The sequence below is a fragment of the Theropithecus gelada genome, chromosome 3 (assembly GCF_003255815.1).
Source record: "Theropithecus gelada isolate Dixy chromosome 3, Tgel_1.0, whole genome shotgun sequence".
In the NCBI taxonomy this organism is placed as follows: Eukaryota; Metazoa; Chordata; class Mammalia; order Primates; family Cercopithecidae; genus Theropithecus; species Theropithecus gelada.
In genome coordinates, this window is record NC_037670.1 from 76375669 (window position 1) to 76395299 (window position 19631).

The following is a 19631-nucleotide window of genomic DNA, read 5'->3' on the forward strand; positions in this document are numbered from 1 at the left end:
AGAAGTGAATTTGGCTAATGATAAGTCAAACCTTGATGTGAATTTTTGCCCGGAATGATATAACTTTACAACCCAGATTAATCAAAGTAAATGAACACTCTACAAATTTCTCTAGTAGAATCGTTGTAACTGACTGAACTTGAGACTTTTAGGCCACCTCAATACTTAAATACAGATCACAGAGATAATTCATCAATATTCTTCATAAACTCTTCTATGAAATACGAGTTCCACAAGATGTTAAAGGGTACTAACACACATTTCTTAAAAGACGTGTTAAGTCAAACAAGTTTTGGAAATGTTAATTTAAATAAAGGGAAACAAGTTTATTTGGTATAAGTCTTATTATAGCCTTCACTATGCCAAAAAGCATTGTATATCCTCAAAAAAGCATAAAATATTCAAAAATATATAAAACATTTCCTAAACTTATTTGACCACAGAACTATGTAGAATTCGTATGTGTGTTTTATGAGAAAAATTCAAAGAAACTGGTGTTTCACAGAATATCCTTTGAGAAATGCTGTTTAGGTCATTAAAACCATCTGCTATGTCACAACTAACCTTTTCAGGTGTATAAGCATCCACAGCCTTAAATGTCTCCATTTTATCACAGTTTAATGTTTACCCTAATACAGTGGCCTAGAATCAAATCTGGGGCTGGGAAAGGCCAGGATGGAGAAAGCTACAACTGCTTCAAGCTCAGAGAACAGGAGGGGAGGAAATCTCAGTGAGAGGTTAACCTAACAGGTAGGAAGCCTTGTCTGAGTCTAGTAGCTCATGAATTATTGAACACAATGCCTCTGAAGTCTATTTCCCTGTACTATTTTTCTGGTCCAAATTCAAAATTTATCATGCCGTCCTGCTAATCTTTTTGTATGTGAACTCCTAGGACCTCCTCTGTAGCCATCCTCACCTCTGCATAATTAGCCTATTGCCAGTTCTCTGAGTCCACAGTGAGTCATATTCTGTAGGTTTATCACTCTCTGAGGCTGCATCTTAGTTGTTCTATGATGCAGTGAGTTAGGGGTTACACAGAACTCTGGGATGTGGCTAATATCAAAGGACTGGAAGGAATCTTAAAAGGTCTTCAGTCTATCTCCCTGGCCCCATGCTGGCCTGACCTCCATCCGCATTAGAAAGAAAGTTATCCACCCTTTTCTTAAATTTTCCTAGCAGAAAAGGTCCCTGGATAAAGTCTTAAAGCCTGTCTAGTCTCTAAGTTACCTAATTTTATCCTAATTTACTCCCCATCCTAACCCTTTACATCAAATGTCCCCAGGTATTTCTCATCAACCCTACTGCTGGAGCCTGTTTTTTTGACTTATTCCCTAAGATTCAACTTAACAGAGCCTCATAATTTATACCCAAGCAAGTTGTGCCTCTGGGCAGAGTCAGAAATTGCCTAACAGGAGGATCACCTGTGGTCAGGAGTTCGAAACCAGCCTGGCCAACACGGTGAAACCCTGTCTCTACTAAAAATACAAAAATTAGCCTGGCATGGTGGTACACGCCTGTAATCCCAGATACTCAGGAGGCTGGGACAGGAGAATTTCTTGAACCCAGGAGGCGGAGGTTGCAGTGAATCGAGATTGCACCACTGCACTCCAGCCTGGGTGACAGCGTGAGAATCTCTCTCAAAACAAACAAACAAACAAACAAACAAAAAACATTGACTAAGAAATTTCATCAGAATATGCTACATCAGTCTTGCTTGACTCCTATCACATCTGGTTTACCTCAGAGATCTCTGGCAGGCTACAAAGGCTTTGGAAGAACTCCATTTTTGCCTCTTTCCAGGCAGATTCAAGGTTCTGCCTTGAATCAACATAGGAGGCAATCATTTATTCCATTTTAAATCAACCTCTTTAATTTGTCTACATTACTCTTGAGGCCCATTCTTGATATTACTCTGTTTTGTTCTACTGAAATGCGTTGGGGGAGGCATTAGGAAGCTCTCAGAGAAAGTGATTTTTTTGTGTTCCCTGAGCCAATGTTGGGAAGAGTAACAGCCATTCTCTTTGAGTTTTACTCATTTTGAATTATGGTGCTGGAAATCAAAACCCAACCAGTGTGTTTTCACATGAAATGCCTGTACTGCCAGGCCCTCCAGTAGAAGGAGCCGGTGAAACTGGAAAGTTAACATGGCTAACTTCCACACCTGTGCCCGGAGTTAAGGATTCAGTTCTGTAGGCATTGGGCAAAGTGTGGAGTAAAGAAATTTAAAGTACCCCTCTTGTGCATCCCTCAGCTTACAAGCCCGAAAGCAGTCACCTCCTCCTAGCACATTGGACTGGATTTTGATATACGCAACAGAACAGAAAGAGTAAAATACAAGATCACACTGGGACACTGGATTTTTGTGGAGAAAGAAGAGCAAGAGGAGGAGGATTTAAGACCAGAATGATCGTGATAGTTTAACCTCATTATGCATAGCATCCTAGTAGCCTCAGCTTGTCCTATGACTACAATCTCAAGACCCTGCATATATATAATTTTCTATAAAGCTATCTTCTCAATTTGCAGACATATCAAAATATTATATTGATCTCACTATATACTCAGGATTTCTGAACACTCCTTGAGAAATGCAATTCCTAAAATGTGTAAGAGAGATTATAGATTTGGGATGGGGATGAAAGAAAGCAGTATCTTTTACTATGTGAAATACTTTCTAGTGCTTGGTACAAGACTTTCATCCCAAAATTCTAGATACTATTTCTAGTCAGAAATGTTAATAAAATGATCTCTTATTGGTAAAGATTTCTATATTCTTATAATGAAAGGTGCAACTGACTATATCCGTAATATTAATACCCACACTATTTACTCTTCATGAGCAGGACATGAGCAAAACAATATTTTGGTACATAAATTCCATTCTTAGAATGATCAAAAATACATTTGTGACTAAATAGGTAAGGACTACTTCCCCAAAGAAAAATGACTCCTCTTTATTGACCATAAAATTATTTTAGTATCATACTCAGATCCAGTGCCCATTTCCCATCTGTTTTTCCAAAATATAATAAAATATTCAAGGCAGAGGGCATAAACGATGCAGTGTATAAGGTATCCATTTCAGGCTTTTGAGTAGGCTTTTGAGTAAGATAGCAGATTGAACACAAGCATTTACATCCCTCCCTTGAAAAGCCCTACTCTAACAACAGTAAATGAATTTGTCCATGAGGACAAAGAGAACAAGAAGAGCCAACAGCCACAAAACGTTAGAAGCTAGAAATCAGACAGATGAGTGGTAACTGACTTAGTAGATTCAGGAGAGCTGCATCCTAAGCTGGTGGGAGGGAATGCCAAGAAGCAGCCCAGTTCACACTGCAGAAGCCCCGGAAGACTTAGGGATTGGTTACATGTGGGAGTTTTAGTAATGCAGGTGGGACTAAACCAGAAGTATTGGTTGGAAGATTGCTGAAGAGCAGTTAGCTCCTCAGACCCCTTCCAACTCTCCACAGGTGGTCAACTGCCCCTTCCTTACTCTGGAGTAAGACTAGAACTTTGTTCTCTGGAAACGCTAAAGACAAGGGCCTCTGGACTCGAAGACACCAAACATAAATGAGGAGAGGAGTGTCCTATGAAAACGCATGAATGCTAAATGTTGAGGACCCTTCCCCGCATGCCCCAGAGTGCTGCCAACCCAATCTGTACTCTCCTGGCTGCAGACTAGAAGACCCTTCCCTGTGGAATCTGAACATCCCAAGAGGAGAGTCCCACAGATGCTGACAGCAGCGTTTTCCAAAAAAGGCCCAGACAGCTCATCTTGCAGTGAGGGCTGTAGTCAACAAGCATAGCCAGGGGCCCAGTTTTCAATCAAAATCAATCAGTTTTTTAGCTGGCAACCAGTTTCAATATTTAAAAATAAGCCTATAACCCAGGATCATCACACATCTGAAGGAAACCTCAAACATGAAAGACAATGCAAAAACAAAAGGGAAAAAAGCAACTCAGAGAAACAGAGACTATGTACTAAGGGAGATAAAACTTTTTAGAAAGTTTAATAGCCTACATATTAAAATAACTGAAATTAATATCTTCAAAAAGATAAAAGAATTCTATACCAGACAAGTGCTTCAAAAAAGGATAAAAGAAGATGTTATATTCATAAAACAATAACATTAAAATTAAAAAGATATCCAGAGAACCAATAAGGTCATTTGTAAAGTATTCTGGTAATAGCAGATGACATTCATAGAACGATTAAAAAATAAAGTTGAGGATATTATCCAAAAAATGGAGAGAAAGGACCATGACATGAAAATAGGACAGAGAAACAGGGAAACTTACAAGACTAGTTCAGATGACCCAATCGTTGTAGGAAAAAAGACAAAGGAAGAAATCATCAATGAAATGATTTAAAGACATCTCTCAAAACTGAACATCATGAATTTCCAAGTCGAAAGGATTTATCAAAAGTCTAACACTGTGGGTAAAATCAGACACACACCAAGCCTGCCATCATAACATTTCAGAACACTTGGAATGAAATACCACCATAGGCTTTCAAAAGATAAAGACACAGAATTGCTTCATACTTAACAACGCTGGGGAGGCTAAAAGCCAAAATCAGTCAATTCCTTCAGACTTGTGAGGGAAAAAAATCGTAACTGTGATGGTTAATACTGAGTGTCGACTTGATTGGACTGAAGGATACAAAGTATTGATCCTGGGTGTGTCTGTGAGGGTGTTGTCAAAGGAGATTAACATTTGAGTCAGTGGCCTGGGAAAGGGACACCCAACCTTAATCTGGGTGGGCACAATCTAATCAGCTGCCAGCGTTGCTAGAATAGAAGCAGGCAGAAAAAATGTGCAAAGAGAGACTGGACAGGCCTCCCAGCCTACATCTTTCTCCGGTGCTGGATGCTTCCTGCCCTGGAACATCAGACTCCAGGTTCTTCAGTTTTGCAACTTGAACTGGTTCTCCTTGCTCCTCAGCCTGCCTACAGCCTATTATGGGACTTGTGAGAGTGTGAGTTAATACTTAATATATATATATTCCATTAGTTCTGTCCCTCTGGAGAACCCTGACTAATACCTAATACAGATTTATGTTATCGTTGTGTAACAAACTGCCCCAAACTTTCGTGGCTTAAAACAATAGTCATTTTATTATATCTCACAATTTGGGGGGTTCAGGAATTCAGGCAGAGCTTGGCTGGCCAATTATTCCTCTCTGTATGACATTATGGTTATTCGATGACATCACCTAATGGCTGGGCTGGGCTGGAGGATCTAAGATGGCTTCACTCACATGATGTGCCTGGGAAGGGACAGCTGGGAAGGCTGAGTTCAGTTCAGCTATGTAGGGCCTTTTTTTTAATAGGGTTTTTTTTTTTAAGCAGTTTTAGGCTTATGAAAAATTTGAGGTGATTGAAACATGGAGGCGGATTTCTCATGCATGGTTTAGCACCATCCCTGTTGGTACCGTCCTCAAGATAGTGAGTGAGTTCTCATGAAATCTTGTCATTTAAATGTGTGTAGCACATTTGCTTGCTCTCCTACTCCTGCTTTTTCCATGTGACATGCCTGTTCCCCTTTGACCTTCTGCCATGATTACAAGCTTCCTGAGACCTCCCCAGAAACAGATGCTGCTATGCTTCCTTTATACCCTGCAGAACCATAAGCCAATCAAACTTCTTTTCTTATAAATTACCCAGTCTCAGATATTCCTTTATAGCAATATTAGAATAGGCTAATACAATGATAAATACTTAGAAAATTAAGGAAAGAAACAAAAGGAAGTTATTAACTCTACAGAAATAAAAAAGTTAGAAAGAAAATAGAAAGCAATCATTGATTAGTTGTCAATAGCTAAATCCTCTTCTAGAGTAGAAAGTGAACAGATAATGTTAAAGACTAACAATCAAGAAGTAGCCTTAAAAGTACATTACTTAGAGATGAGGAGAAAAATATCAAAAGACCCAGCCAATTAAGGCTGGAATTAGTTGCCTGTGGAAATGGAGAAATGGAGAGTGGAGGGAGGTGTGGGGTTGCTATTTATCATCACAAGTCTTATATACACACATAGGTAAGTTATTTGGTTCTATGAGACTCACCACCTCAAGTCTTTGTTGATTTTAGCTTCTCAATTAGGCTTCCTTTGGCCACTTTAATTCTCATTTCCTTTTTTCATAGAATTTATAACTTTCTACATACTCTATCATTTGCTTTTTTATAATGTTTAGTTCTTTTATTTGTCTTTTCCTGTTGAAATATCAACAACACAGAAGCAGAGATCATGTATTTTAATTTTCCAGTATAACTCAGTGCCTAGAATAAAACTTGGAATGTAGCAGGTGCTCAATAAACATCTATTAAGTAAATTACTTTTTAAGCTCTGTGCATGGGTAGCTTTGATGTTAAAAAATAAGTACATTATTCACCTCAAAATTATACTACAAAGCAAAAATCTCACACTTAAAATATTGCTCAGGCATCATGGCCTTCTATTAAAAAACATTATTGTTGGTTTTCTCAGACTTCAAAAAAGGGACACTATTTTCTATGCATCCTGAATGCCCGAACACAATATATGCTTACCTTTCTGAAGCACTGAGACAGTTGCCAAGCACTGTAATACAATGAGTAAGATTTCATATAACACTTAATAATTGGTGATTGTATGTAAGGTTGTGAGACGTGAACTTATTATAATGAAAAGAAGATAAAATATATTTGAAGATTACTCAAATATTTTGAACTAAGTTATTATTTTTTAGTTTACATCTAGTCTTGTTTTAAAGATTTTAGGAAGCCTATGAAAGTTTAGAGAACATAACATTTAATTACATTTAAACTAAATTTTGTTGCATTAATTAAACTACTTACATCTAAATTAAGCAAAAGAAAATGAAAAATCAAAGATGAGACAAAAGGGAGCCAAGAATATGACTTAGAATACGTAAAATTATAGCTTGATACTGGTGTCAAATTTGTCTGTAAGCTCTGTGTTTATTAGTATTAGATTCAAGGAACAGAGATTCAACATATATGAGTTTATTTCTCTCACACAGAAAAGGTTTAGAAAATGTGCAGTCTGGAATTGATATGGGAGCTCAACTCCACCCAGTTCTCAGGAACTCCTTCAGGCTCACCCCTCTGCCTTCTCAATGTGGACCTTATTCCCATAGTTTAAGATGGCAGCATTCCTATTCTGGGCAAGAGACTGGAGAAAGGGTACAAAGAAGGAACGAGAATCACCATCCAATGGCTTCCTAAGAAGCATTACCAGAAATCGCCACTGGATAGTTCTAATCCCATCTCATCTCACCCAGAGCTTAGTGATGTGCCACTCCTAGCTGCAAGAGAAGCTGGAAAATGCAATCCTCATTCTAGACAGACATGGGTCTTGCTAAAAATTCTATTACGCTGCATGAAGGGAGAATAAAGCTGAAAGACAATAACAGTGTCAACCACAGCTTCATAGCAACCAAAAAAAAAAAAAAGAAAAGAAAGGAAACATGGTCAGGTTCAAAATAACAGAGTTAGTAAAGATGAGCAATTGCTCAAGAAATGTACAGCAGCTCTTGGTAAAAAGTATCTGAAAGGGATGACTCTAGAGGTCTTTGTACAGAAGAAAAAGTTTTATGTCTTCAACAGTATTCTTACGACACCCATACAACTCAATTTCATAGAACTGCTTCTCATAACAACTGCCAATATTACATTCACAGTTCAGAGAAAACTTGTCAGCAGAGATTTGATTTTTTGAGTTCATTTTAACTGTATTTTTTAAAAAGCATGACGAAAACATGGTTTTTTAAAACTTCTTTATGTGACTATCCTGACCTTAAATATATACATATATATTTGTTTCAGGATTAAAGAAAAATCTATTTACCTTCGCTTATGGAAAAGAAACCACTGTAATCACAGGGACTACCAGAATATTTCAAGAAATGGTACGTAACTTTCCATTTAAACCTTCATCAGTGTCCCTGTAATGATTGATTTTATTTCATAAGTACCTCAAAAGCTGAGATTCAGATAACAAGGATCACAGAATAAAATTAACAGTCTCCCTTCCAACACCATTGCCCTCTCTGAAAGAAGGGCCCTGTGCTTAGAGCCATTTACCCACAGCAAAGGAGAACAAAAACAACCTGCAGTCAAGGGATTGACCAAGAGAGCAGATCATTCGTCCAACAGCAAAGTTCTAGCAAGGCCAAGGCACAGGATGTTTGAGGCTCAGGAGGCAAGACCTAAATGCGCAGTAGCAGAACAAGAGCTGAGCAAAACTAAGGTCATTGCAAAAGCTCTGCCCTCTCAGATGGTGCAAGGTCTCCCACGTTTCTGCTGGGGTTGGAGTTTTCAGTTTCACCTGTGTGGGTTTCAGCCTTCCACTTTGGACCTCGAGGTGGTCTATTGCCACAAGATTCTGATGAAACTTCTGATTGATAAGCCATGGCCTGGCTAACGCCTAAGGAATTGCCAAGTAATGTTTTGTAACACCGTAATGCAGAGATGGTAAACAGTGTATGTGTTGCCATTCTGTCTTCCTAAGCCTGGGAAAGATATTGCTAATCAGCCTTGGCACTCTTGTCTGCTACACTCTGATTCTGCCTCAGCAGTTCTTGAAACACAGCACGTCTGACAATCATCATCAACAAATTAGGCTTGGCACGTGAAGTTAAACCTATTTGCCATCCCTGTGCTATCTCTAATTAACAAAAGATGTTGAGGAATTTTCCAAGCAGCAAGCGTTTAAACTAAATACGTGACCTATAAATAATGTATTTCTTATAACAAATATTCTATACAGAATAAATGCTCTCCTGTTCTAAGAACAATATAGTTTTTTTTAGTAATAAAATAATTTCTGCCATTAACTGAGCTCTTACCAAGTGCTAAGAACACTTTATGTTTATTTCTGTTAATCCTTTTAACAACAGACACTGTAAGGCAAGTATTACATTTCTTCAGTACTAAGATACTATTGATTGTAATAGCTCTAAGCAGTGTTGAGGGAGGGAAAAGGAAGGAAAAATTACAATGTACCCATTGATTGCAGCATTCAACTCAATACCAAATGTGTTAAGATATACTTCTCAGAATTGGGCATTAAAATAATATTCACACTGTTGCAGTTGGGGAAATGGAGGCATAGAGAAGCCAAGAACCTCTTCCCCAGCCACAAAGAGAGTAAGTTATAGAGGAGACACTTCTACCCACGTTGTCTCACTCCACTCAGATACCAACAAAGATAATACAGTCAATGGGCTATGATCCCAGATGATCTGCAGAAAGAGATCGGCCTCATCCCTCTACAAGTGAACACAACCAATAGTTAACGGACAGTTACAGTCAAATCTGGCCATGTGACTCATCACAGATACAAAGTGAACATTAGGCCTGTGGCTGCACTTTCTTTTTCCTTTAGTGAGATACTCAAACAGCCCCCAACACTGTCAAATACCCTCTGTCAATGAAGATTATAAAAAATAAAACACAAAAAACTCATCTGTGAGAAATGTTATGCAGTCCTAGAAAACGATGGCTAAAGGTCAAATATATTTTTATTTAGAAAGACAAAACACTGCCAAAAGAAAAATCAGGATATAAAATTGAATCATACAATTCAGTTTCTACCATATTTTTAAAAGGGAAAAAAGGTAGACTTAGGAAAGATTGGTAGAAAATATAGAAAATCGTTGTGTTTGATAAATTATGGGTGATTGCTTTCATTTTTTTCTGCTTTTCTGTTTCCTGATGATTTTATTTTTATATAGAAACAACCTTTAAAAAATTTTGACAGAAACTGAGTCTAAGGAGTAGCACATGGCTTGTCCAAGGTTCCATAGCCAAAGGTATGAGGTTAGAGCAGGACACTGAGCGATAGGATTCTGCCAGAAATGCAGGCTGCAAGCTGCTCTTTGTTATTTGTAACTCTAATCCAGCATTTCTCCTTCACAACACCCAGGTGTATAAAGTCAACATCACCTTTCTACCCACAATAAATGCAGTGATCTTTCATAAAATCATAAAGATCAGAGTAAGATAATCCAAAAAGTATACCTAGGACGATTGATAGTAAACGGCTGTCCTTTTGTGATCTGCTGTCTTGACAACATTCCTTTAAAATTCAGATCGCAAAGACAAAACGGGGCACAGGAGACAGGAGGAGAACCTAATCATGTCAAAATGTGCTCGAAGGCTGTGGCTTTTGTCAGACTTTTGTCTAATGAATAGATGCCGGGGAAGAGGGGATATTTTCTTCCTTTTCTTTGAATTTGCAGTCCTTAGAAATGCGTAAAATGTATACTTTGTCTAGTATTCTTTGACTACCCTGGACTATTTTTCTAAGACTATAATTCTAAAAAGATTTTTTGTAGTTTCTCAGTTACTCATTATTTAATGTTCTGGTTTTATTCTCCAGCCCCTCTTCCTATTTTCTCTTGTATTTCCTTGCTATGGACTTTCTTTTGATATCATGCAGCATGTAACCTGACTACCCACGCCAAATTACTTCAATTATTCTCCAAGGTTTTTATTAGATATAGGAAAAGTCAGCTTTTCACATTCTGCATATTTATAGGGCTACACTGATTTTTCAGAACCAGCAAGAGAGAAAGGGGAAAAAGGGAAGAGTCTAATAGAATACTAAAGTGTTTCTAAAAAATTCAGTAGTAAGAATTAAAGAAACAGCTCCTATTTTCATCCTGATCCTTATGTAAGAGATCTCAAAAACATCTATACATAACTCTATCATGAACCCCGGTCAGTGATTATAACACATTTTTTTATTTTTTTGAGATACAGTCTCGCTCTGTCACCCAGGCTGGAGTGCAGTGGTGCAATCTCAGCTCACTGCAACCTCCACCTCTGGGGTTCAAGCTATCCCCCTACCTCAGCCTCCCAAGTAGCGGGGATTACAGGCACGCGCCATTACGCCCAGCTATTTTTTGTATTTTTTAGCAGAGACAGGGTTTCACCATGTTGGCCAGGCTGGTCTCAAACTCCTCACCTCAGGTAATCCACCAGCCTTGGCCTCTCAAAGCGCTGGGATTACAGGCGCGAGCCACTGTGCCTGACCCTATAACGCATTTTAAAATGGAGAATGGGGAAGTCATCTTTAATCCAAGGAACGATTCTCTGCTGCAGGGGTTAGGAATGGCAAGGGTCCTGCCAAGTCTTGTTCACAATCAACAGAGGAGGGGCTTGCAGTGGCTCTCAGAACTTCCTAGACACCAAAATGGCCCAAGGTGGGAGGCAGCCAGCACATAGAAGAGGGAAGGACACAAGAACTGCAGAGCTGGCTGGCTCCTCTGGTCCTTCTCTGAGATGGAAAATAGGGCCCCGAAAACAGAGAGCAGAGCCTTTCCTCTCCTGATTGCCTCATATAATTGTCTCTTTTCCTTGAAGTATAAAGTAGACTGGTTTTGAATTTGGGTCTGGGAATTGGTGTGTGGCTTGGGCCGATCACTGAATGTCTCTTGCCTGTTTCTGCATCTGTAAAATGGGGATCACGGTTCAGTGAGCACAGTTGCCAAAGGTGACCCTGGATCTCATTCAGGGTTGCCCAAACAACAAACCAGCCTGAGTGGGCCATCTTCCCCATCCTCCTGGAGAGAGCCTGCACCCAAACTCAGTGGGATGAGGCAGTGCTGGAGATAGCTGCCTTCTCATCTTTTGCAAACCCAGCTTTTCCCCATTAAAGCCAGTTCTTTAAATTATGCCATGTGACATTGTGGAATTCATCACAAAACCCAGTGCCTGACTGACCAGATACGGCTTACCTTGGACACAGGGATGGGAACGGTACATACCTGTGCTTCAGGGGGCTGCTGAAGGCTGAATGAGAAACACAGGGCTTCCTAAATGTCCAGCATTAGGGTACCACTGAAGCAGTGTTGCTAATTCCACCTACCACCTGTATTATTATTTACTCAGTGGTTTTGAAAAACATTTGCTTTTTCTTTTTCTTTCCTTCTTTTCTTTCTTTCTTTCTTTTTTTTTTTTTTTTTTTTTCTTTTTGAGACAGGGTCTCACTCTGTCACTCAGGCTAGAGCACAGTGGCATGGTCATAGCTCACCATAACCTCAAACACCTGGGTTCAAGTGATCCTCCCACCTTAGCCTCCCAAATCCTGGAACCACAGGCATTTACCACCACGCCTGATTATTTTTATGTTTTATTTATTTCTTTTTATTTCTTTTTATTTTTTTGGTAGAAACAGGAACCTCACTATGTTGTCAAAGCTGGTCTTGAACTCGGGCTCAAGCAATCCTCTTGACTCGGCCTCCCTAAAAGCTGGCATTACAGGCATGAGCCACTGTGCCTGGCCCAATCATTTTTTCAATGTCAAAAGATTTTTTTGTCATTGTTAGCAGTAATTTTATTTTATTTTTTTATTGCTGCATAATAGATGTACAGATCTTCAGGGTACCTGTGATCACTTGATACATTCATATAATCAAATCAGGGTAACTGGGATATCCCTCACCTAAATATTTATCTTTTCTGTATGCTAGGAACATTCTGATTATTCTCTTATAGCTATTTTGAAATGTACAATAGATTAATGTTAACTACAGTTGCCCTACTAGTCTATGGAACACCAGGTCATATTTCTTCTATCTATCTGTATGTTTGCACCCATTAATCAACTTCAAAAAATTTTTAAGAGAAAGAAGTTGATTTGAAAAAAATAAAAATAAATTCAAAAGCTATATGTTAATAATAAGAAGGCCTGTGGCTCCTAGAATTAGAGGGCAGCAGAAGGGCTCTAGGATTGGATACCCAGATCCTAAGAGAGAGCAGCAGGCGGGAGGGTAGCTGGGGGCGGCTGGATTGGCCTTGAGTATCAGGCAGAAAGAAGGGGTTCCCTCTGCAATGAAAAAGCTGGGCTAGGGACGGGAGTGGGAAGTGATGGAAACTAAGATTGACAGAAGTGAGCAGCAGCAGACGGACTCCTGAGAGGCAGGAGATGGCTGCAGCCTGGGGAGTGGGCTCAGGACTCCACTTGGGGAGGAACCAGGGTGTAAGGGCAGGAATTAACGGGGAGAGGAGACAGTGCTGAAGGCCAGGCAGCTAAAGAAGCCCTGAGGATGGTGGGCTAAGGATTGGAAGGGGCTGGGAAGCAGCCTTGGCTGATTGAGCTGGGAACTCTGGGACATGCTGGGGGTGGAGGCTTAAGGTAGAGGAGAAGTAGATGAGGGGTTTCAGCTTCTCTCCAGCAAAAAATACCCTCCCTTTGGGGGATACACCATCAGCAAATGACTCTGGCAGCACCCAGCTGAGGCGGCCATGGGTGCAAAAGTGGACCCTGAACTGCCTCCTACCCTGTGCTGTATATTTCACTCTTCAAGACACCCCTGTGCTGTATATTTCACTCTTCGAGACACCCCTGTGCTGTATATTTCACTCTTCGAGACCTGGGCATTAATCCTGGGGGCCTCATTCTCAGCGAGGACTCAGTAAATACTAGACTTTATTCATCCCTCCCTGTCCTGTGTGATCTCGTGCCCCCACGCCCAGCAGAACGGGTCAGCCACTCCATCTGGCTCAGCAGGCCAGCCCTTTGTTCATGCCTCCGTTGTTGCACTTTCCTTGGTGTATGGTTCAGTAATTTGCTTTAAGACTGATGTCCAGTCGCATGGGGAACAGGAGCCACATGGGGCCAATATTAGCTCAGCCTCTGTTTCGCATAGCAGGGACTTGTACATCTAACACACATTTTTTTTTAAACCTAAATAATTCAGGAGTCCCATTAAACCTTTGAGAAGAGCTAAAGCACAAATTGTAATTCAACTGAATCCAGCTTGCCAACTGAAAAACCTTAATGGTGGACAAAAAACACAACTGGCAAGATTACGTTTAATTTAAAATAAAATGTAAGAACCACTACAAGATATTACCTCACACCAGGTAGAATGCTCACTATCAAAAAAGCAGAAGACAACAAACTTAGGATGTGGAGAAACTGGAACCCTTGTGCACTGTTGGTGGAAAGACAAAGTATAGCTGCTATGGAAAACAGTATGGAGGTTCCTCCAAAATGACAAATTAAACTACCAGATGATCCAGCAGTCTCACTTCTGGGTATTTATCCAAAAGAATTGAGGATCTCAAAGAGATACGTGCACCCCTGTATTCAAGGAGGCATTCTTCGCGATAGCCAAGAGTTGGAAACAACCTAAATGTTCATCAACAGATGAACGGATCAAGAAAATGTGGTCTCTACATACACAGTGGAATACTATTCAGCCTTTAAAACAAAGGACACTCTGAACATGCAACAACACGGATGGATCTTAAGGACATTATGCTAAGTGAAATAAGCCAGTCACAGAAGGATGAATACTGCCCGATTCTACTTACACGAGCCATCTAAGTAGTCAAACTCACAGAAGCAGAGAGTAGAATGGTGGTTGCCTGTGACTGGGGGAAAGGGAGGGAAATGGGGAGTTGATGTTCAACTGGTTTAAAATGTCAATTATGCAAGATGAATAAATCCTAGGGATCTGCTGTGTAACGTTGTGCCTAGAGATGATAGTACTGTATTGTGCACTTAAAAATCCATTAAGAGAACAGTTCTCATGTTAAGTGTTCTTACCACAATAAAACAAAAAAACAGATTAAAGACAAAAAATAAAATCAAGAGTAGAAGAAAAACAAATATTAAAGTGGTATAAAATATATTTTTAAGTAGGGGCTGGGCCCGGTGGCTCATGCCTGTAATCCCAGCACTTTGGGAGGCTGAGGTGGGTGGATCACTTGAGGTCAGGAGTTCGAGACCAGCCTGGCCAGCATGGTGAAATCTCATCTCTACTAAAAATACAAAAAAGTAGCCAGGCGTGGTGGCAGGAGCCTGTAATCCCAGCTACTCAGGAGGCTGAGGCAGGAGAATCACTTAAACCCAGGAGGTGGAGGTTGCAGTGAGCTGAGATCGTGCCATTGCACTCCAGCCTGGGCAACAAGAGTGGAAACTCTATCTAAAAATATATATATGTGTGTGTGTGTCTGTGTGTGTGTGTAACTCTGGTAGTTTTATATATATACATATAAATCTGGTAGTTTTATATATATATATATATAAATCTGATAGATATATATATACATATATATATTTTTGTTTTTTAAGTAAATAAAAATCCGTAAGGCACATACTTCTAAAGTAAACAAGACTCATCTGCTTTTGAACACAAACCAATCCCAGGTCTGAATTTGCATCGCGGCTGCCCATGGCCTGCAGAGAAGGCACTGAGATGCACACAGGTACTCTTTACAGTTTCCAAAGAAGACTTTCCTCACTTGGAATATAATGTCTTTTTCACTGGCAGCCTTCCTCATTTTGTTTTAGCAAGCTTAGCAAAACCTTTGTATAAACACCTGTTTGGGTTGTTTTGTTTTCAGAAATTCAAAAGTGCGTAATGGCATGTTTTCCTGGGAGCAGTCTTCTATTCATACAGCGAGGGAACTCCTCTCTCTATGCACCCACTTACAGGGAGGGCGGGGAGCAGAGGACTCACATGAAGTGTCTAGATATTTAAAAAAAATAATAATTTGAGAATTTTAACACTTCATGGAAGTGCCTGTGTTTACAGCCTCACCTGCCCCTCCTCCCACCCCCTTATGCAGACCACGTTTGGTCTGGAACCTAGTAGGCTGCCCCCCATTCCCAATCCACGCTCTGAAAAAAACCTCATCTTGCTTGTTCCCTTCTTTGGGCTTTGGTTAAGCCATCTGCAAAATGGGAGAGAATCTGGCAGACCTAGAGAAACTAGAAAAGGGGCACTATTCAGGCCAGTATATGCAATTCATATTCAGGTCAGGAAGGCTAAGGAGAGGGGAAAGAGAAGGGGAGAGGACAAGAGACACATGGGCAGAGAAGGGGTGAAGAAAGAGTTTCTGAAGGGGATTGAGGAGGGAGGCCCTGGGGCAGAATCAGAGTGAAGGGAAACTCCAGAAGAGAGGGGAACTGGGTGTGCATGGTGGATATGCTGTGAGCACACCTCGGTACTGCCTCTGGATGCCTGTTGGACTGTGTTTTCTCAACACAGCACTGCTCTGAAAATGAACCACAGGAGAAAGTAGGATGATGACTTAGGTGCCCAATGAGTCAGAAAGGCTTGCAAGAGTGAGGAACAGCTGCAGAGAATTGTCCAGGCTCTGGCTGTTGAGAGATACCAAAATATTTCCCTGCAAAATGTGCCTCTTTGACATAAGGATTATTTTGAGCTAAAGGCCATTGAGAACCAGCAGATGCAAGGACAGTTATTTTATAAAGGAAATTTACATTTGTAAAAGTGTCTCCTGTTCCCTGTACCAGGAAGAGAAGGACTCTCTTCCTGGTACAGGAACACCTGTTATCAGTGGGGAAGGCACCTTACCCTTAAACTTAAATCTGCATAACAAACCTTACTGAACAACCCCTATTTACCGTATTTTTCCTCCTTACCTTCCCATAACTTGCCTCCCCAACTCAGAAGCCCTAATCCCCTTTCCTTTAGCCTAAGATGATATATATAAACCCAAGTTCTAACAGCCCCTTTGGGTTACACATCACTGGGTGCTCCCGTGTATACACGTGCAACGCACATATTAATAAACTTCTATTTCTTTTATCTTGGGAATCTGCCTTGGGCCACTCTAATGTACCGGGCACCAGCTGCAAAGCCTAAGCTGTGTAAAGGAAAGGATATTTTTTTTCCTTCTCTACAGTGTCCAGCAGAAGGAGAGATGCTGCCTCTGGGAGATATCCTAACAAGAGTAGACATGAGGGAGCAGTCCATCCTCTGTTGACCTAAAGAAACCTGACAGAAAAAAATTTGCTTCCTTGATAGGCAAGAGAATTGTCAAAGGAACTTGCCCTGGGCTCAAAAACACCTTACTACAAGCCAGAAAGAACAGGTTGATGTCCTCGCCGGCCCTAGACAGTTAATCATATGTTTTACCCACCAGTATTACCAGGAACCATTGTTCAGGGCCCAATTCTCCGGAGCCATCCATTAGCAGAATGTGTGAATTTAGCTGGAGAGTTGTTTGAGGTTGCTATTATTACTTTTACAGATTTTTAGTTAATACTAGGTATCTTCTCTAAGCTAGACACTCTGTTAAGTACTTTATACACTCCATCTTCATTTAATTCACAGAGCAACTCCATTTTACAGTTGAGGAAACTGAGGCTCACAAAGGTTAAGTAACTTGCCCAAGGTCCTTTAGCTTGTCAGGGGTATACCTTAAGCCCTGTCTGTCTCATACTAAAGGCCATGCTCTCAACTATGCCATACTGTCCACTATTTGGGTTCTGGCTTCTAAAATCGCTATTCCGCTGCCTCAGACAGTTAGCAGCAGGGAATCCATATGGGTCTGCAGCAACCTCAATTCTTGCCTCCTCAGAAGAAAGAATTTGATTGGGAGCATCGGGCAGACAGAGAGAACGAGGCACGTTTTAGAGCAGGAGTGAAAGTTTATTTAAAAGTTTTAGAGCAGTGGCCAGGCACGGTGGCTCACGCCTGTAGTTCCAGCACTTTGAGAGGTCGAGGTGGGTGGATCACTTGAGATCAGGAGTTCAAGACCACCCTGGCCAACAGGGTGAAGCCCCGTCTGTACTAAAAAAATATAAAAAATTAGACAGGCATGGTGGCGCTTGCCTGTAATCCCAGCTATTCGGGAGGCTTAGCAGGAGAATCGCTGGAACCCGGGAGGCAGAAGTTGCAGTGAGCCAAGATCGCTCCACTGCACTCCAGCCTGTGCAACAGAGCAAGACTCTGGGGGGAAAAAAAGAAAAAAAAGCTCTGGAGCAGGAACAAAAGGAAGTAAAGTACACTTGGAAGAGGACCAAGCAGACGACATGAGACATTCAAGTGCATAGTTTGACCTTTGACTTGGGGTTTCATGTGCTGGCATTCCGTGTGCAGAGTGGTCTGCCAGCACTTGAGAGGTGGCTCTGCGCAGTGTGTTCACTGAAGTTACATGCATGCTCACGTGAGGCACTTTTCCCTTACCAGTCAAGTGCTCCTGGAGGAAGGTCATATACCAGTTAAATGCCATCATTTTGCCTCTTAGTGCACATGCTTGAGTCCACTCACCAGACTCCTGAGATCTTATGGGGAAGCTGCTGATCACCACTGTCAGGTGTTTTCTATCTACTGGGAGCTGGCTTTTCCCTGGTGCTGGCTGTGACCAATTATTCTTTTAGAGAAGTGGTTGCCTGACACTCCTGGGGGCAGGATGCCTCCCCTGCCCCACTCATGTCTGACTAGCTACCTATTCTGACAAGACAGCAAACACCTGTCCTGGAGTACGATAAATGTCAGAATTAAATACCTGAACCCACAGAACCCAGCACTCTGCCAGTCCTCTTTATCAAAAGAGGCCTTCTTGAAAAGAGAGAGAGGCAAAAACAAATGAACAAACAAACAAACAAACAAAAAGTTAAGGATGAAGAGACAAACTATAAATAAGTGTTAATCCAGGCTTAGCTAAATTCAGTTACACATATAAGGACTTATTTTTATAACACTCCCCACCCCACCATGATCTCTACTATGGAACAAAATAGGTTTTGTACCTTTAACTAGCTAACTGAGCTTCTGCTGTTGTATTCTTGCCAAAAATTGCATAACCTGAGTTTAATCATGAGGAAACATAATAAAAACAAAACTTGAGGAACATTTTCCCAAAAAAAAAAGGCCAGTATTACTTAAAAGTGTCAAGGTCATGAAAGACAAAGAAAGACTAAGCAATCAGTTTAGATTAAAAGGACACTATGGAGATGTGATAGCTGAATATAGTATGTGATCCTAAATTAGATCCTAGCCCAGACACAGTCGTTAGTGGAACAGTTTGTGAAATTTAAATAAGGTCTATAGATTAGGCAATAATATTATACCAGTGTGGATTTCTTGATTGTCCTCATTGTTCTATAATTATTGAAGATGTTCACATTTGGCCAGGCACAGTGGTTCATGCCTATAATCTCAACACTTTGGGAAGCCAAAGCGAGTAGGACTGCATGAGCTCAGGAGTTCAAGACAAGCCTGGGCACAGTGAGACCCCTCTCTACTAAAAAAAAAAAAAAAAAAAAATCAGCCAGGTGTGGTGGCACACACCTGTAGTCCCAGCTACTCAAGAGGCTAAGGTGGGAGGATCACTTGAGCCCTGGAGGGAGAGGCTACAGTGAGCCGTGTTTGTGCCACTGCACCCCAATCTGAGCCACAAAGTGAGACCCTGTCTCAAAAAAAAAGATGTTTACATTTAGATAATCTGGGTGAAGGCATGTACAAATCCTTTGTTCTACTTTTGTTCTACTTTTGCAACTTTTTGAAATCATTTCAAAATGAAAATTTTGAAATATTTTTTTAAAAGCCACAGAAAAGAGTGTTGTAAAGAAGCAAAGAAGGCACCTTTGTCAAGCTCAAGCAGGCACTCAGTAAATATCTGGTGAGCCCAACTACTGGGTTGAGTATTTGGTTTCAACCCAAAACCTTGAGAGGATGATGACAAAAGTTATTTATAACAAAACAATGAGGACATTTCTGTTTGCAGAGCCTTGACACAGTGTGGTGACAGCAACAGAGACAGATTCTGGTACCAATTTTTGAGATGCTTCATCTAAAAAGGCAAATGCTTATAGATATACTCAATGCCTAGAGCATCAAAACCTGCTGTTTCTC

General features: G+C 40.7%; 1 protein-coding gene across 3 annotated transcripts in view; it reads left to right on the top strand.

Annotated features, from left to right (window-relative positions):
- The window catches only part of AOAH (acyloxyacyl hydrolase), a 210642-nt gene that overhangs the window by 145183 nt on the left and 45828 nt on the right, over positions 1 to 19631 (top strand). For all 3 annotated transcript variants that reach the window (XM_025379042.1, XM_025379043.1, XM_025379044.1), the window contains one exon: positions 7831 to 7913. In XM_025379042.1, coding sequence (XP_025234827.1) covers positions 7831 to 7913 — 83 coding nt within the window. The remainder of the gene's footprint in view (positions 1 to 7830; positions 7914 to 19631) is intronic.